Raw genomic sequence first — 19,529 nt, 5'->3', positions numbered from 1 at the left:
CTGCCCGCAACCAAGCTGAGGAGTAATCCCCCTGCTGTGATTTCCATAAGGCAACATGATGTGAAGATAAGGAGTAAGCGGATACCGCATCAGCAGTAGAAAGCGGTATTATTATTATTATTATTATTATTATTATTGTTGTTGTTGTTGTTGTTGTTGTTGTTATTATTATGAAACAAATGCTAACAAAGTCAAACATTTTACAAATAGTTAGTAGAAAGCCGAGATACAATATGGGCCCCCACTCCTCTGGTTATAGCAAAACCTATCCTGGTGAAAATATGAGTAGCAGCACGAGCCCCAATGTCCTGTGTCCTAGAAAACTTCTGAATCCGCTTCAGCAACGCAACAACATCCTTATACAGCTCCCTTAAAGAAGAGAAAGAGAACGGAAGAAATCCATAACCAATGGTCGTTCAACGTGCTTCGTACTTGACCCGCTTTCGAATGGCCGCATCAGTCACAACCCGGCCCGGGACAAAGCCAGACTGTGTCAGAGGAGAAGATCCCGTCAAGTCAACACACGCATCACGGCCCCGATCCCAAGAGTAGAGCAGCACGTCTGGTGGTCGGAGAGCTGCATCATTCCCTCCATATAGACCAATATCAACCTCTTTCCGCACCGAAATCCCTGATCGATAACAAACATCAACAAGGGTATCCCGGACCACATTATGCCGATGTTTAATACACACGATGCCAACACATGACACCGAATGATCACCAAATATGTCTCCCGCAAAGACCATGGAGCAAGCAGAACATGGCGTCGTAACAGAGAACAAAGAAACTCCAACCGGTAACACAACACACATCGATAAGCCTTAGCTTTCATCGTCTGTCCCAAACCTGATATGGGCACCGCACGAAGCCAAGTAGAGGTGTGATCACCCTGCTGCGATTTCCACAACGCCGATGGTCGAGGAGATAAAGAGAAGATGGATTCTGCAGATGCAGTAACCTTTGTGAAATATATATCTGCCAATTTCTTCATGAGTTTTGGGGCAGCGACTTCACTAGGGGTACTCATAATGTCATACTCCACCGTTCTATTAAATAGACTCAATGCATCATCGAAAGCTTGACCAGGACCAGCAATATCAACATGCCGTAGAAGCTTTGACTGCAAACCAAATGACTGCAGACGAGAAGCAAGAAAAGCATCATGACGACCATCACATGCGGAATAAACAGCAAGCCCGCCAAAAGAAAAAGGTAAGGTGGCAAGTCGCCACTGTCAATCGCCAAAGCCAGGCCCCGAAGCAGTAACAATACGCTCCAAGGAAGACCGAAGAGCCTCATCGAAAGAGCGCTGAGCCGCCTCAAAAATACTAGGAGGACAAGTACGCAAAGCAAAGTAGAGTTTAGAAACTCCGATACATGCCCTAAGTAATAATAGCTCACACTGAGGATCATCAAGCTGAGCAACCTTATCCATAAGCCCAATGGTCTTGCTCACCCTTTGCATCACAAGCTCACTACTAAAAACTGGATTGGAACTAGCTGGACCACCAAGCAACTTAACACCGTGCAACGGACGAGCAATATTAGGGGAAAAGACTCCCACGAGCCTGCTTCGAGGGTCCTCTCAAAATATAGACAAAATTCATTTTTTTAGGTTAGGTGGCATAGACAAACTCATTTTTTATTTTGGAGAGAAATACAGACGAATTTAATTTTTTTTTTTTAAAAATGTCAAAAACGATGACATTTGTTTACTAAATTAGAAATAATAATGTGATCATTTATGGCATTTGAATGGAATGTGATATATATTAATGACATTTGGATGGGATGTTATTTGTATAAAGTTACAAACTATCTACTCTATGTGGATTCATAGAAATCAAAAGGTGTTCAAGTGTTGTACTGGAGTAAATCAATTCTTAGCAAAGAGGGTTCAACTCAACAAAATGATGCTCCCTAAATAATTGATTATGGGGAAAGAATCATTTAGCTTATTAATGACGAAGAATAAGAATAACTTTTTCATATCTTTAATTAGTGATTCTCTTCCATGGTGGACAAGTATTGTTGTTATGCCTTAGTTGCTTCATTAATCAAATATTACAAGCTAGGCTATTCTAGTTCTTAGGGGTATAAATGCTTTGGGTCATTCCAAATGTAATTCAAGTTCAAATATTCTTTGTTATTCCAAGAAATTGAAGGCAAATAAAAGATGATTACACTCTCATCCGTAGACTAGTACACAATATACAAAACCAATATCCATTGTTTATGTTTTTTTTTTTGGCGTTTTAAAAAAAATACTCTGAAATTGTTAATACACATTTTCTATTTTATATTTTTTGATAATTTTCGAATTTTGTGATTATTATGATGGAACTTTTGTAGTAATCGTTAATCACTGGATTCGAAGGTCCAACGATTCAGAAGTCTAAAAGTTCGTCGGATCCGGACTCAAGAATAATGAATAGGAGTTTGATCTAGACCGAACTTGGATATCACGTTTGCTTGATGATCGGGTTGAGTTCAAATAACCATTTGAATCCCCCATCCCTGTTACAATACAAAGTAAGTACTAATGTTGTACACTCGATGCATGCGTGATATTTATCTTCAATAAAAATATTTTATTTTATAAAGCAGGGACTATATGGAATATATAGTTGCTTCTATAAACGGAAAAGACTCAATTTTTTTTTTTTTTTAAATGATGCTTATCTAGTAGATTAATTTTATTTAAACAAATTTAACAAGTACTAGCTCATTTGGAAAAATTGGAAACACACATCGTAGTAGACTAGTAGCTTTATTAAAAAAAAAAAAAAAAAACCTCCCACAGTTACACCCTTATTAAATTACTCCGTATTATCCAACCTTAATTCAACCTCCACACCACCCTCTAATAATTTATCATTTTATCCCCATTCCCCTGGTAATTCATCTTCATTGTCAAAACAAACACTTCGCTCATCCACCCCGGCGACGGCGTTTCGACAGCGTTTCCGCTTCTCTCCGCCGTCTCCTTCCTCCTCGACCACCTCAGAATCAAACTCCTTTCACCAGATCCTAACCCTAGCTCCTTTCAAATTATCCGACGAACATTCCTTGTGCTTAATTTCGATTTTATCGGTCAGATCCTAACCCTAAAATCTCTTGTTTAATTGATGCTTGTTTCTGATTTCTTGTCAATTGAAAATGCTGCTTTGTGTCTCTGTTGAAATTTCTTTTTTTTCATAGTTGACCTAGGTTACTGAATAAAACTCTATTTTTTTTTTTTTTTGGTGAAACTGAATAAACATATATGTACGTCCATTACGTGCAGGTGTAAAAATTGAAAGTTGCAATCTTTTGTAGATCATACCGTTGCAGTATTACCCTGTGGAGAAAAATGGCCGATAAATCGAAGCCGACGATGTCAACAATATATCTTTATGTACCTAACATAATTGGTGAGTTTCGTTAATTCTTAGTTGAATTGATGCTGGAAATAAATTGCATTTTTAATTCAATTATATATTATATGTAAATGCAGGGTACATTAGAGTTTTGATGAATTGTGTCGCATTTGCAATATGCTTTTCTCATAAAGGACTTTTCTCAGTTCTGTATTTTATAAGGTAATCACCACTACTTGCCAAACCTATCTTACTCTCATGAACCCGATTTTGCCGATTTTTCAAACCGATCTTGGCTGAGTGCTGGAATTTTGAATCTTTGATTGCAGCTTTGTATGTGATGGTATTGATGGCTGGTTTGCTCGCAAACTCAATCAAGGTATGAATGCTTTACTCTTCGTTTGTATTTTTTTGTATTAAGTTTTCTTTAAGAGAATGTCTTGTTTAATACATGTAATGTGAGAAGAACTGGAAAGGGTGCCAATAAGATTCTCTTGTGGTTTAGGATTGTATCTTATTAATATGGGAATTACAAACTTTTCCTTATGTTTTGAGTTTTTTTGGAATTGAGTATATTATGTTTATTCGGATCGTATAAGTTTTCTCTGACTTCATGTTCATGCTCGTTGTCTCTCCAGTATCAACTTTTGGAGCTGTGTTGGACATGGTGACAGACAGGTCTTTTTTTATTTATTATTTCCCTCTCTTGTTCTCTTTATTGTTAATTACACCATCTGTAGTTGTCCCCTCCTTTTCTCCAGTAATATGATTAACTTTTTGTAGAAAATGTCATGAGCTCAATAACTGTTATCCTTTTTAACTTCCATCTTAAAACATATAGATGGCTACAATATGTTATGCTCAACACACTTTAATGAATTGCATATTGTTGAGAAGTCTGACATTAATGGCAGGATTGATAGATTGAATGCTATATTTATTGCAACTCTTTCTTACATTGAGCAATATGACTATTTCAGGATCAGCACTGCTTGTTTGCTAGTCATACTGTCTCAAATATATAGGTAAATACTGAAATTTCCGTTTGCTTCATGTTCATTTGTGCTTGCTTGTTGCATTAACATGTATCTGATCCTTATGTTTTTTTTGCAGACCTAGCTTGGTTTTCTTATCATTGCTTGCCTTAGATATTGCGAGCCATTGGTTCCAAATGTACAGGTATTCTGATCAATCTTCTCAGCACCATCTCTGAAATATATTCCTCTATATTTGGTGATTTAATTCTCTTCCTTACTGCAGTACTTTCTTGACCGGCAAGGCCAGTCATAAAGATGTAAAAGACAGTTCTAGCTGGCTGTTCCGATTGTATTATGGAAACAGAATGTTTATGGCATTCTGTTGTGTCTCATGTGAGGTAATGAATTTTTGCTTTGTTGCCAGAAGCAGAAGTTGATACAATCCCAATATTTATGCTGATAATTTCAAAATTCCACAGGTTCTGTACATAATCCTTTTTTACCTTGCAAAGAGTCGAACTGAAGATGTCTTCGATGTGAGAAATCTCTACTTTGTATATAACTATTTATTTGTTGTTTAGATAAGGGTGGGAAATTATGTAAGAAACTTTGAAATCTGGAGCCACCATTGTTTTTATTTATCTCCCCTGTTTTTACAGAATTCCTGCTTATCTTTTTGTTTGTGCATTCTTACCACAGGTGTTACTGTCTTCCAGAAAACAAAGTTTGGCTCTCTTTCTTCTAGAAGTTCTAGTTCTGTTTGGATGGGCAGTTAAGCAAACAATCAACATAATACAGGTAACTCATAATTGTATCCCTAGATTGTGCGAATTTTTTTCTTCACTCGTTTTTAAGACTTTAATGATCTCCTTATTCGCTATAGTAATTTCCACATTGTATTGATAGTCCGAGTTTTTGTGGTATATTCTTCCGTTGACGGACACAAAACATACAACCTAAGTAGTAGTGCAACTTATAAGGAACCCATATTTCGTAGCATTTATTGCCTCTTAGTGAGCTTCCTTGAAAATCTCGCTAGGATTAAAGAAATTAGACAGTAATTTAAAGTTTTCCATAAATAAAGGATATCCCGCATGAAACAAGATCATCAATTGTATTTGTGGTTAGCATCTCGATGCTTCACTTTGAATGGATGGTTACATAGATTTTGTATGTTGACTGAATACACTACTGAAGTACTTCGCCATCTTGAATTCTGATCATCAGTTTGCTTCAGATTCTGTTCCTGTCATGATTTACCTTTTCTTCCCCGAATCTCCATTTCTTCTACTCTGTCTTTGGTAATCTGGTGGATGTATTTCTTCCTCTTTGGGCTAATACAAACTGGACTGGAATCTATATCAATCTTTACTAGCTGAGTTCCTGTTAGCGGACAATTTTTTCAGCCTTAATCCTTCAAGATTCTGTTTGGGAGAATTTTTCTTTTCGAGTAATGGGGAATTAGAGTTAACTTTTTGGGCTGGGATCTCCGTTATCATTTGATACTTTGGATGGTTTTAGTGATCTAATGGTGAACTTTATGTTCGTGGGGGAAGCGTGATGATGCGGAATGTTTCCTGCTTTTTCTGGCATGCTTGCTTCATTCCTTTGACAACTAGGATAGATGATTGGACACTGTTTCCTTGAACTACAGTCGTGGGGGGTTCCCTCAAGATACAGCTCTTTGGAGACATGGCCCGTACCTTTGTCACATACATAGAGTGGCAATGGTATAAGTGGACTTCTTCCCCCTGCAGCTAGTTAGAAGATTATAATCAAGGTCAACAGAGGATTCCTATGATTGGCGAATTATTAACTTTCCGGAACCTGGCTTATTAAGTGGCGAATGAATCCATATCTTCATTGCCATTCGCACGATCTTTGGAACTTTCGTCATTTGGGTATGTTTCTCCTGAAGCCTTCTGTTATTGTCAGAAAATTTTCGTATGTCTCAATTGCGAGACAACTAGAGTCCAAACAAGATTAACTCTTTCTTGGTAAAAATGTTTGAGGGCTTTCCCTTTTCTCTTTTTACCTTGAATGGTTCATCTGACTCATCCAAAACCTTGCCGACTTTGTCAATTCACACGTTATCTTTTCTATTGTTGCGTGAAATGATGACGCCTTTAGTTTTTCATGATTCTTAGAATCTAAGACCGCAACTGTATTTAAATCCTTGCCAACTGCTAACACGAGAGAGCAAAGGCCTCTGGCATGAACAAAGTTTTATTTTTAATTGAAAAAAAGCTGCTAGATTAATCATAGTTGCTATAAAATCCAAAAATGAGGTGTCTTCCTGAGTACTAGAAGGCACTACAAATAGATTTTTTTTCTGCTTTACTCTGCCTTGTCAAAGGTATAGTTGGTTTTACTCTGCCTACTTGTCAAAGGTATAGTTAGTTTTTGTCTGCCTATGCAGGCAGAAGCCCCGTTTTAACTTCAAAACTATAACATGATAATCACTATCTTTGGATCACTCAAACGGAATATAAATTTCATTATCAAATTCATTACCTTCCATTTCTTATTATACTTAAGAAATGCTCATTCTTGTACATGTGTCTAAATTGTGGTTTCACTGTATGTTTTCCAGCTAAAAACTGCTGCAGATGCATGTGTTCTGCATGACATAAACAGAAAACAGAAGGCGTAAATTGGTCAAATTTTCAACTTCATATGCTCAGTCTCTTGGATACTCTAATTTGAGCGTGATAGTGCAAATGGCATTGCTCACCACATTGAAAGAAGAGCCCACTGGTAATCAGGAATACTCGGATGAACTTGTTTGTGCCTCAGCTAAAATGATTCTTCTCACATGGAGTGGGCCTCCCGAGATTAACCGCGACAAATTCTTGTGGATAATGATCTTGATCAATTATTAGTTTTGAGGCTAATGTCATCTTATGCAATAGATGTTCAATGTTCACTTTTCTGGGTTGATGCTTTTGTTTTTACTTTGATTGATGGGGTGCACATAATAACATTTAATAGTTGTAGATTTTGTTAGTACTTGGTTTCATTTGCTTGCTCTTGTTGAGAGCTAAGAATTTACAGCAAGTCGGCGCCTGATGGAAACATATTTCTCAGAAGTGTATACTGATGAGGAAAGATTTTCCAAATGTGGATTTAGTTGGATCGTCGTATTATACCCGTGAATGTTGTTTTGTTTGGGTCTTTGTATTCCCTGCTCATATGAATTTTGGTATACCATGGTCTCTCTTGCTTTTGACACTCATGTGGGGCGACATACCTTATTAGTCAGGGTAGTAAGGGAAATTACCTTGGCTCTCATCGCTCAGTGACATGTTGTTACCTAACAGTAAACTGGTCTAAGTACGTTAAACTGGTCTAAGTACGTTAGCAAGAGCTTGTTAAAGTTTTAAAAAGTCAGTTTATAAGCTGACATCTAATTATATAACCAAACAATTACCACGCTGATCACTTGTATGTAAACCTTTCTTGATATCGAACTACTTGGTGTCTCTTTTGTTGTTCTATTATTGAACTGATTTTTACATGGTCCTAATAATTAAATTACCAGCCTGAACAAAACATCACAACTATAATAATAATAATAATAATAATAATAATAATCGCTTGCAAACGAGCACACTGCAGGCCAAGATCCTGTCGAGGGGGTATTGTCTCCTCTGGCTCTTCTTTTCAGCACGCTCTTGATGATTTCAATGCTTTCTGCAACGTTGATGCTCTCTCTTTCACCACTGGCTCTCCTGCCCCCCGGATGATGAAACTCTGGCAAAGTGTTACTTTGGTGTCATTGAGAAAAACCTCGTTGCTAGGTATATGCTAAGCCAAGACAGGTTGTTATTCTCAGTTGTATCCGTGCCCCGCATGCACAAGCTTTTCTGTTCACCATACCCATTGATGGCTTGGGGCAGAGGATGAATCATCTTCAATTCCGCTCTGTGTTGTGCTATAGGCTCACAATACCTTTGTTCTCGGAAGGTAGTCTATGCCCGAGTTGCAATGCTCCAAGGATGGACCAATGGGGAGATCATGTTGTCCATTGCTCCAGTGAAGTGGGTGTGAAGTTCAGGCATAATTTGGTGCGCGATGTTCTTGTTGACATTTGTTCCAAAGTTGGGATTGTGGTGCGCAAGGAAGCTCAAATGGGTTTCCTCTCAGAGGCTGGGAAGGATCTTAGGCCTACCGACCTTTTACTATTTAATTGGTTCAAGGGTAAAGATGCATGCTCAAGACGGATCAGAACGTGTCGGTGAACCAAGTAGATGAACGACATTTGGAGTTCTTATTGGTGTTCGTGATTCGTTGAACTAGGGAAAACACGCTACAAACGTAAGTCTGCTTGATCTGTACTTTATACATGGTTCCTGGCTTTGGGGATTATTCTGCTGCGTTAATATGTTTTTAACTGTATTACCCTACAGTGGTATCATGGGCAACATGTATTTCAAGTACTTTTTGACACGTTAATATGTTTGTGATGTTGTCGAATTTTTTCTGAATTTTTCGTGAATTTTCGAAATATTTATGGATTATTGGATAGATTGTAGAATATGTTCTGAATTCGTTAAATGTCGGAAATTCGATTTTTCTGGCCCTAATATGATTGAAAACGGCGTTTTAAGATCAATCCATGATAACAGAATCGCATAAACAGGCCCCGAAGTTTGAGTTTTTGGGCGTTTTTGTTAATTAATGAATAAAATTAAAAATTTTGGAAAGTTTTTCAATTAATTACTCAACCTAAACTACTAGGAATTAATTGAAATTTTACCCTACTGTTCTTGGGTATATTTTAAAATTATGGTAAAATTTTCGGCCATAAATGTTAAGTATAAACCATAATTTTAATTTTCCCTAATTGAATGATTTTTAGATCGTAAATTGATTTTAATAATTATTTAGATCTGGAAATTTGTTTAGTTGGAAAATGGAATGTAATTTCATGTTAAATGGCAGATTTAAATATTTATGGATTAAAATTTTGATAAGATCCGTTAATTTTAATTGATCACCTAAACCAAATTTGATAAAAATCTAAAATTTAAATGTTTAGAATGATTTAAAGTTTTGGATTAACATATTCAAATTTTTGTTGATATTGATCGTTCGTTAAGTTTTAATTTTTGTTAGCCAAGATTTATAAATTTCTCAAAATTGGATTGTTGAAAATTTAATAAAATCACCCACTTTATTATTTTTCGAAAAATAGAACGATTAATTTTGTTAATTTTATGAAAAATAACATCATGCAAAAAACGTTCCGTGAAATTAAAAATTATTTTTTTGGTTAGTTGGCTCGTACGGCATAAGGCAAAGGCGCGGAACAAGGGCGTGCGACGTGTATGGCTAAGCGTAGCCCATGCGCGCTGCACTCCGCAGCTTGGCGCAGCGATGCGAGGCACCCAGCGAGCGAGCTGGGCGAGCCAGCGCGCGCTGGCCTTGGCTAGCGAGCAGCAGCGAACAACCAACAGCAGCAGCGAACAACCAACAGCAGCAGCAGCTTACGCTGCAGGCTGTGCGATGTGCTATGCGGGGGAGGGGCGCTGCTCCTCGGCCTCGTGTGGCACGCAATTCACAAGGAGGCATTGGGATGGGAGCAAGCCTAGACCATGTTGCACAATTTTGCTATTTTGTTTCGTTTGGGCTTTGGACTTAATTTCGCATGAAAGGGCTAACAATGGAATTTTTATTTACTTTATTTTATTTAACTTGGGCTGGGCCGTGAGTTTAAAATCAAATTGTCCAAATTAAAATGTTGGTTTAAGTGGGAGCCATTTAATGAAATTCAATGAAATAATTGATTTTAATTATTTTCGTAGGGCACCATTATTTTAATTAAATTAAATTTTGATTAGAATAATTCTAAGGATTAATAATTCGGAATTGATTAATCTTTTAGGACGCGTTTTATGTGAACGTGATTTTTAAATAAATCATGTAAATACTTGCATATTTATTTGGGTCATTCATTTTAGGACACGAATGGATGAATGCATAGAAAATATTTTATGTATTGCAGGTATTCAAAGTGACTAGTATGGCCAATCTAGGAGAGTTAAATACGGTCTGCGTACTGTTTTATCTTTGAATATAAAGTTTTAAATATGGTCTGCGTACCATTGAAGTTTTGATGTAATTATTTATTATTTCAAGTACTTCTAGGAAACTTAGAACTTTAAGTTAGATTTTTAATGAATTTATAGACGAAGCCAAGCTAACAAGGTGAATGAAGATTGGATGCTTCAAGACAAAGTTTTGAGCCATACTAGTTCACCAAAATTAAATTTATGCACTTATATATTGAATGAATGTATATTATGCATGAATGTTGTTTGTATGCTCGATTAGATTTAGTTCACTAAATAATCAAACCAACATAGAAACAACTAGGTCCAAAGTAATATTGAGTTTATAATTGCCTTCCAAATCAAGCACTTACAAAAATCTAAGGATCTAAGGTAGTAGATTTCCGCCAAAGCGAGGTGCTATTTTAGTTGACTTAGATGGTAAGGTATCCCAAAGGAACACGTTGATTGTGGTTTTAACTCAAACAACAATGGCATATGTTGTGGCAAAGGAATAAATTATGGAATTAATTTATTAACCAAGAGTAATTTAGAGATTACTAGCAATAGGTTTTGCTTACCTAGAATCTTAAAAGGCTTAAGACATGCCAAAGCTGCTTATGAATTTATGACTTTTAGGGTCTTGGAATCGTTTCATTCATTTTGGACCACGTTTTATTTTTGCATGAATGAAATGTTTAATAGCTTTAATGATTGCATGATCGCTTTTATTTCAAAGTTATTAAAGATTATGAATGGTTATTTATTGCGAATTCTTTTCAAATGTAGAATGTCTAAAACAAAAATCAAAGCATCAGAAATACTGGATGTCGAGTTAAACTTGACTAACTCTCTTGAATGGGAAAGGAAACTTATCGAAGTTTTAAATGTAAACGACATGAGCTATGTCGTCAAGCAACCTTTTCCTAGCTATTATGCGTGGGGTATGACTCCAGAAAGGTACAAAAATTGGGCACTTCACAAGTACCTTGTCTCGGAAATTATCCTAAAGTCTATCCCTGAAAATTGGAGAGGGAGGTTCATTACCTATGAGCCTCATGCACTCCTAAGTCATCTAAGGGATAGATGTCGTGTGAGGTATCAACTGTTAGGTTATGATACATATGACAATTCATAAATCATGCGGAAACAACCATTAAGCCAGGAATACATATTATTTACACATAATCATTTAGCACAGTTTAGATGCATACTCTTTGTTGCGTGCCTTCCCTAGCTGCGCCCGAACCGAACAAGAACAAGTCTTTAGGACTCCAAGTGTCGTCCCTCCGTAGATAGTCCACAGCACGTCCGGATCCGCCTTAAGATTGACCAACTAGAATCGCCCTTAAGGTACTATTATTTTCGGCACTTTTAGGCAAATATGTGATTGAATTTTTCTCTCAAAACTCACTTTGAATACTTAAAACTCGTTGTAAATATGTGACCCTAGGCACTTATTTATAGAGTTTATGGAAAGGAATTATAATCCTATTAGAATACAAATCTATTTAATTATAACCCTACTAGGATTCTAATTAAACAAAGTTTATCTATTAGGATTAGATTTAATCATATTACGAATCCCGGTAGCCTTAGGATTCCGAGTAACACACACGAGTGGCGCACAAGCACCGCACGCCCGCACGCAGGCCTTGCGGCCCACGCCGAGCGCACAGCGCAAGGCCCACTGTCGCAGCCTTGTCCGCGCGCGCGCCCAAGCTACGGCTGGGCCTGGCTTTAGTGCTGGGCCTGGTCGTATGCTTGGCGTGTGGTTGTTGCGCTTGGCTTGCTGGGCGATGGCCCGACTTCGTGCTGGGCCTTCGTCTGGCAGGCCTCGTCCGATGCTAATTCGTACGATACGCTTCCGATTAAATTCTCGATTCCGGAATTCATTTCCGATACGAACAATATTTAATATTTCCGATTCCGGAATTAATTTCCGTTTCGAACAAATATTTAATATTTCCGTTTCCGGAATTATTTTCCGATTCCGATAATATTTCCGATTCTGACAATATTTCCGTTTCCGGCAATATTTCCGATTCCGGCAATATTTCCATTTTCGATAATATTTTCCGATACGTACCATGTTTCCGTTTCCGGCAACATCTACGACTTGGATAATATTTATAGTTCCGATACGATCCATATTTCCGTTTCCGGCAATATCATCGTTTCCGGAGTATTCTTTTCTTGCCTGTGACGATCTCAGCTCCCACTGAAACCAAGATCCGTCGATTCCGAATATCCATAGATGGAGTATTTAATGCCATTAAATACTTGATCCGTTTACGTACTATTTGTGTGACCCTACGGGTTCAGTCAAGAGTAAGTTGTGGATTAATATCATTAATTCCACTTGAACTGAAGCGGCCTCTAGCTAGGCATTCAGCTCACTTGATCTCACTGAATTATTAACTTGTTAATTAATATTGAACCGCATTTATTAGACTTAACATTGAATGCATACTTGGACCAAGGGCATTATTTCCTTCAGTCTCCCACTTGTCCTTAGGGACAAGTGTGCATTTCCTAATTCCTTTGTCGCTCGATGCTTGCTCTTGAACATAAGGTAAGAGTTGTCATCCTTATTATGTCCAGAGGTGTTCCTCGGTTTCAGAGTTCAACTGATCAAATAAACAGATAATCATAGCCTATGATTCATCCGAGCACGGCCATGCATTTCACAGTTTCTAGCTCTCCGAGTGGCCTTGTACAACTTTTAAGCATCTCATCCCGATTTATGGGAGGACAATCCCAATCTTGCGATCTTGAGATTAGACTTCGTTTGATAGGTGATTACCTGAGCGTTGCCTTTATAGCCTCCTTTTACGGTGCGACGGTTGGTCAACGTCAAAGCAACCAGTTCTCAAACAAGTAATCTCAAATCACTCAGGTATTGAGGATTTAGTGTCTAATAATTTTAATGAAATTTACTTATGACAGATTTTCATCTCTTACAGTAAAGTTTCATAGGTCTTGTCCGATACTAGTCTTCCCAAAGTAAGTATCTATGCAAATGATTATGACATTGCCATGTCCACATAGTTCAAGAAACAGAACTACTAGTCATCTTGCATTCTAATCGTCTAACGTTTTCTATGCGTCCAATTTTATAGAAAACTCCGACTAGGGACCATTTTCAACCTTTGACATTCAAGTTCACTTGATAGACATTTCTTAGTCACAGGACTGGTCCTGACAGTCTATCTTGAATATATCGTCAAATTGAAGGGACTCATCATTTAATACTAAACCAAGATTAAATGGAATATGAAAATTCATTTCATATATGATAAATGTTCAACCCCAATGTTTTACAACCATGGGCCTCGAACCCATCTTTAAAACATTTCATGGAATTCAAAGCTATGCTTGATTTCCAGTGCTACAATGTGAGTGTTGCTTTCTCACTTGTTGCATAGGTTTAGTTATCATGCTTTGCCAATCTTAATATCTTTTTCATCGAATTATATTCGAGATAGGATGATAAGATCTTTTGAGTTTGTTTATTATGTGATCTAGTCTTTCTTACTTCGATAGTGGTTCTACGCATTTTGCAATGAAGAGCCATCAAGTTAGCAGACATGTGATCCACCAAAGTTCAATGAAGAACTCATTAATACAAACAACTCTGTTTTATTGCTTCTTAGGCAATAAGTACTTTTACTTCAACTGTTTAGGTTGCTAGTGATGCTTTGTTTGGATTTACCTATCCAAGCAGTTCACAGACATGTGGAAGACTTTCCAGCTGTATCTTAGAACATAGAAATTAATATTTTAATTTCCCACGCAACAACTCATGGTCTCCAACCCATGTTGCCATTTCAAAACACGATGCTCTATAGCTCGTCCTTATCAATGGTTAACTCCAAGGGAATCTTGCTTGATCCTTTGCCAGTGTTTATGCGTGTAGCATCAATATTTAGCATATCTTTATTTCCTTGAATCAAGAACTATTCCTATGTACCTTTTTAAGTTCCATAAGTTTTTCTTGATCTCAATCTAGTTGATCTTTACTTAGATCAATAGAGATTGGTATATGTTCGTCATGCCTAAAGTCATACGATACGTTTTTGGCGATCCTCATATTATATCATACATGATAAATTCTTTTGCAGAATAATTCCCAATTGAATTCTATTCATGTAACTTTAGCTTATCTAGTTTCAGTAGATACTAAATTCAGCTAAATTCTTTGACATATAATATAGGTTAAGAATCTCATTTAGACTCTTTGATGTTTAACTTAGTAAATGCTTATACATAGTTCAAACATCCTTTACTTAGATTTATTCACATGGGTCGAATATCTCCAATGGAGACTTTCGTGTTTGATTTAGTAAATGCCATTTACTTAATCCAAAACAATATCATAAGATCTTTGTAAATAGATCTTAATACCCAGTATGTACTAAGTTTCGCCATGGTCCATCATTGATGAATAATCTCAAATCTAAGTCATTAGCATTTGAATGTTATTTTACAATAGAGAGATATGTGTGTGATACACATAGGACCAATTAAGTTTTACGTACTCCCACTAAACTTCTTATATATCTATAAGAATCATGTATATTTTATGAAACTAAAATACTTATTAGCTTCATTAAAATATAATTCCAATCCCCAATTGCTTGCTTAAATCTGTACTTAGATTTTATAAGCTAGCTTTCTCTTTCAAGCATTTATTTGGATCCACAAATCCTATGACATACCATGTACATAGTTTATTCCAACATTTGATTGAGGAATACGTTTTGTCATCCAATTGCTATATGTACCAATATGCAATCATTGCTTGAATTATAGACTTGAGCATTACGATTATGCATGAGGTTTCAACACAATTCACACCATGAATTTGCTTGTAACGTTTAGCAACTAATCTCGCTTTGTGTGTGAACACAATTTCATGTTTGATGGTTTTTATCCTTAAAACAAACTTGCAACCAATAGGTGTGAACCTATTCTTGCAAATCAACAAAATTTCAATTTTTTCATCAAAACATTGAGTATGTTTTATGGCCTCTAACCATTTAAAACATTTGAGTCTATATATGGCCTCTAACCATTTTAGGGAATCTAGGTTTCGTCATAGCTTTCTTACAAGTCACAAACTCATTAATCTACATGATAATAGTTTGACTGCAAGTTGTAGGTTTCTTCACTATCTAATAGAAGAATCTCATAGTTTCATTGACCAGAACTCTATGTTTCTTTACTATCTAATAGAAGAATCTCATAGTTCCAGCGACTTGAACTCTATGCCTACTTGGGTATAGAACATCAAACAATAGAATATCAACAGGCACTTGAGAGTCCTTTGAATATTCTATTCTCTTTGAAGCACTTGTAAAGTCTTCTAAGAGATATCTATTCTTTAAAGCCACTTCTAAAGTCCTTAAAGAATAAGTTCGGTTTTTCTGAAGCACTTCGAAAAAGCCTCCGGAATGTCCGTTTATGTTTGTTGTTCGCCTCGAAGACTTTCGAGGTCTATTTTTCTCCCACTTGTCATTTTGGAAACGAATCTCCAAAAGGACATCATTTCGAGCAAACAAACATTATGTTCTCAAAAATTCGTGGTAGAAACAATACCCTTGTGTCTCATTTGAATAAATCACAATGAAACATATATCTATACTTGGGCCTTAGTTTGTTGAATAACAAACACTAAGCTCCCACTGAGTTTAGCAACTCTCTAGATATATATTATCGAAAAGATATTCTGAAATTTCTTTTCTATAGCTTTGACGAATTTAGTTTAGTTTGGTGGTAGTTGAGCATTTTGTTTTAGAAATTATAGGAAAAGTCTTTATGATTCATCTTTAATCGAATCAAGTACTAATTGACTTCGATTATTCCAACTAAGATATGCCATATCTTATGGACCTAGATTGTGAAATTACAACACACAATCATTGATGATCATATTTGGTCTCAAGTAATCATCAACATGATCTAACCTAGATCTTTATGATTTCTTGCCAAGTGGATTTTATACTTCTGAATCTTTGAACTAGCCAAACAGTTTCAACTTATATCACATTTGAGTAAATAAACCTATATTCACTCAAATCCATGTGAAATAATAAAGTCATAAAATCTTTCTTTAGCTTTGAACTCTATTGTCTAGGCGTTCTAACAATAGTTCATATCTTTTGTAACTTTCAACAAGTAAGACTAGTTGTCTTAAAATGATCTAGAAATCAATCAACTTTCAAAAGTCCATCAAAATAGAGCTTATGTATGTTAACTTGTTGATATGGTCTAAGCAACAATGCCAAAGATTAGTGGAACTCAAATCAAGGGGTTGATTTGAACCTAGTAAAGTTCTTTAAAGAGTTGTTTGTTTTAATCAAGCATATTGACTCAACCTGTAATTGACCATTTCATTCAAATAAACAAACAAACATTGTTTTTGTTTTTCTTGAATGTGAGTCTTTCTGTGTTTGAAGCAGAAATTTAGGTATGCTGATTATGGAACAAAATAGCCATTAAGTTCCAGCCTTTGAAAGGACTTAAAACAAACTAGATGACCCTACAACTAATGTAGCATTGCCATGCTTTATTTCCCACTTGTAGGTCATTAGTGTATCCTAGCTTCCATTGTTTGAGTTATTACCGAAGTAAGAACCTCAAGCGGTATATGATACCAAGGAAGTTTGATTGCTAGGTCACTCCTCTTTAAACATAAACTTATAGGTAGAAACGGAATCGTAAATTCCTTTCATTTGTTCCTCGTTTTCCTATTTCTTGTACCCTTTCTTATAGTCTTAAGAATTGAATTCTTTAGTGTTGACATTTATACTTTGTTAGACATGTCCAATGTCACCCCAACAAGGTTCTTACCATTTAATTTATGTTGAATATTAAGTTTCAACTAGATGATCTTACCAGAAGCTTCTAAAGTTCTCTAAGCATCGATCTATTCGAATGTCTAGGGACTAGACTCATTCGAGAATTAAATGGACAAAGATATTAGGTTGTTAACCATTGGTAAAGCTGAGCGTATTAAACTCAATGCTTTATGATCTCAAAACTACATTGTATTTTGAATTCACAAGCACCAATTGGTTTGCCATTCGACTTTGATGTTCGAAAACAACCATAAAAGTCGATATAAGAAACGTACATTTTAAATTGCTCACTTTCTCTCATTTCCGTGAATCGTTCTTGGATTCATTACCAATCGAGGAAATTTACTGTTACCTTTCTAAAAGGATTTACCGCAGTGCAAGATATTTAATTATAAACAATAATTAAAACATACATTGAAGCATGCAAAGTCTAAACATTTATCATGAGTAATAACTTGAAAATTAAAGCAATCATGCAATTTCAACAAGTTATTAGCATTTTATTCGAATTTATTGTTCCGGCAGGTGTGAATAAAATGATTCCAAGATCCTAAAATCATTGAAGAATTAAGCACAGTTTGTCGACTTAATCCTAAAACATCTTAGGTAAGCAAAAGCCTTTTGCTAATAGTCTAGAAACTATTCTTGGTTGATAGGTACGTCTAAGAACTTATTAGGTAAACCTATCGATTTTGCCACGACATAAAAGGACTCCTTACTTATATCGTTGAGTTTCACCAAAACTAACATGTACTCACAATTATTTGTGTACCTTGCCCCTTTAGGACCAATAAGTAACACCTCGCTGAGCGAAAACTATTACTAGATTGATGTAAAGGATATCCAAGCAAGTGTATATTTTGGCATGGCACCTTTTAACTCAATTTTTAAGTTTGGAACTTAAGGCTCTTACTATGTTGGTTAGATTTTAAGTGAACTAAAATCCTTAATCATGCAACATAATCAAGCTTTTGATCTCATGCATTTTAAGACATATTTTAAGGCAATAAATAACTTAAAACATGCATAAGATAAATGTGATCTAGTATGGCCCGACTTCATCTTGAAGCTTTAACTTCAAAGCCCGTCTTGAAAATCTCCGTGGGAGGCACCATTTTCTTCAAATAGGATAAGCTATAATTAAAACTAATTACAACTATTTGATGGTACGCAGACCATATTTGAATTGAAAAACAACTTTGGTACTTTAGACCAATTACATTCAAATTAATGGTACGCAGACCATATTTTCTATCCTATTTGGGCCATACTAGTCACTTCATAACCTGCAAAACAGTACATATACAATATATACCATTCACCCATTCATTATCATGAATGGCCCACATAGCTGGTTAGTAAAACACATTATGCATCACGTAAACATTTGCAGCAATTAATCAAGGGCACCAATAATCTACCAATTATTCAGTCCTTATTAATTCTAATCAAGTTGTTTTAACCTTAAGGATTTGTAGACCTAATCAAGAGTTTATGACTAAAAGGGCTCCCACTTAAACCAATAAATTCATATGCTTTACTAATTTTAAACATAAAAATGTATTTCTAGTCCAACCGGAAACATACAAATTTAATTAAAATTTAAAGCTCATATAAATTTATAATTGAATCCAAAAAGTTTAATTTAATTTCAGTCGTATTTAAATTAATTCATGATTTTAATTTTAGTAAAATAATTAGAATAAATAAAATTTATTATAATTACAATATTAAAAATTAAAATCCAAGAAAATAATTTAAATTATTAATTTTAAAATTAATTAAAATTACGTAAACTGAAAATTTCAAATTAAAATTTCAAAACGATCTAATCGTAACGCAACAACCTTACGCATCGCACGCCCATGGGCCACACGCACACAGCCATCGCTGGCCATGTGCTTGCAGCCCATGCGCTGCGTCGCATAGCTGATGCTGCTATCCTTCGCAAGGCTCCACGCGAGCTTGTGCACGCTGCGCGCGCGCCAGCGCTCGATGCACGCGAGCCATCGCTCGCTACGTTCGCTCGCCAGCGCTCGCTGCATGCGAGCCAGCGCTCGCTGCGCGCGCTCGCCAGCGCTCGCTTGATGCGAGCCAGCGCTCGCTGCGCGAGGCATCGACGCTGGGCGCAGCACTCGTGGCACGCGAGCTTGCGCTCGCTGCGCGCGAGGCTGCGCGCGCTTGTGCGAGGCAGTGCACGTTGTGGCGCAGCTCGCTTGCTGCCCACACGCGACTGCCGTGCCTTGCCTTCGCCCATGCCCATTCGTCCATTGC

At 36.4% G+C, this 19,529-nt stretch overlaps 1 protein-coding gene across 1 annotated transcript; it reads left to right on the top strand.

Moving 5' to 3' along the window:
* Positions 1 to 2,774: 2,774 nt before the first annotated feature.
* LOC110797146 (CDP-diacylglycerol--inositol 3-phosphatidyltransferase 1) lies at positions 2,775 to 7,570 on the top strand. Its single transcript, XM_022002241.2, has 11 exons — positions 2,775 to 3,096; positions 3,290 to 3,416; positions 3,500 to 3,584; positions 3,692 to 3,741; positions 4,001 to 4,040; positions 4,343 to 4,387; positions 4,476 to 4,541; positions 4,623 to 4,737; positions 4,819 to 4,875; positions 5,039 to 5,137; positions 6,933 to 7,570. The coding sequence occupies exons 2-11, from the start codon at positions 3,356 to 3,358 to the stop codon at positions 6,990 to 6,992; spliced, it is 678 nt and encodes a 225-aa protein (XP_021857933.1). The 5' UTR covers positions 2,775 to 3,096; positions 3,290 to 3,355; the 3' UTR covers positions 6,993 to 7,570.
* The last annotated feature ends 11,959 nt before the right edge of the window (positions 7,571 to 19,529 follow it).

The sequence above is a fragment of the Spinacia oleracea genome, chromosome 5 (genome assembly GCF_020520425.1).
Source record: "Spinacia oleracea cultivar Varoflay chromosome 5, BTI_SOV_V1, whole genome shotgun sequence".
Taxonomy (NCBI): Eukaryota; Viridiplantae; Streptophyta; class Magnoliopsida; order Caryophyllales; family Amaranthaceae; genus Spinacia; species Spinacia oleracea.
The sequence above is the reverse complement of the archived record's forward strand: the minus strand, read 5'-3'. Positions and strand labels throughout refer to the sequence as shown.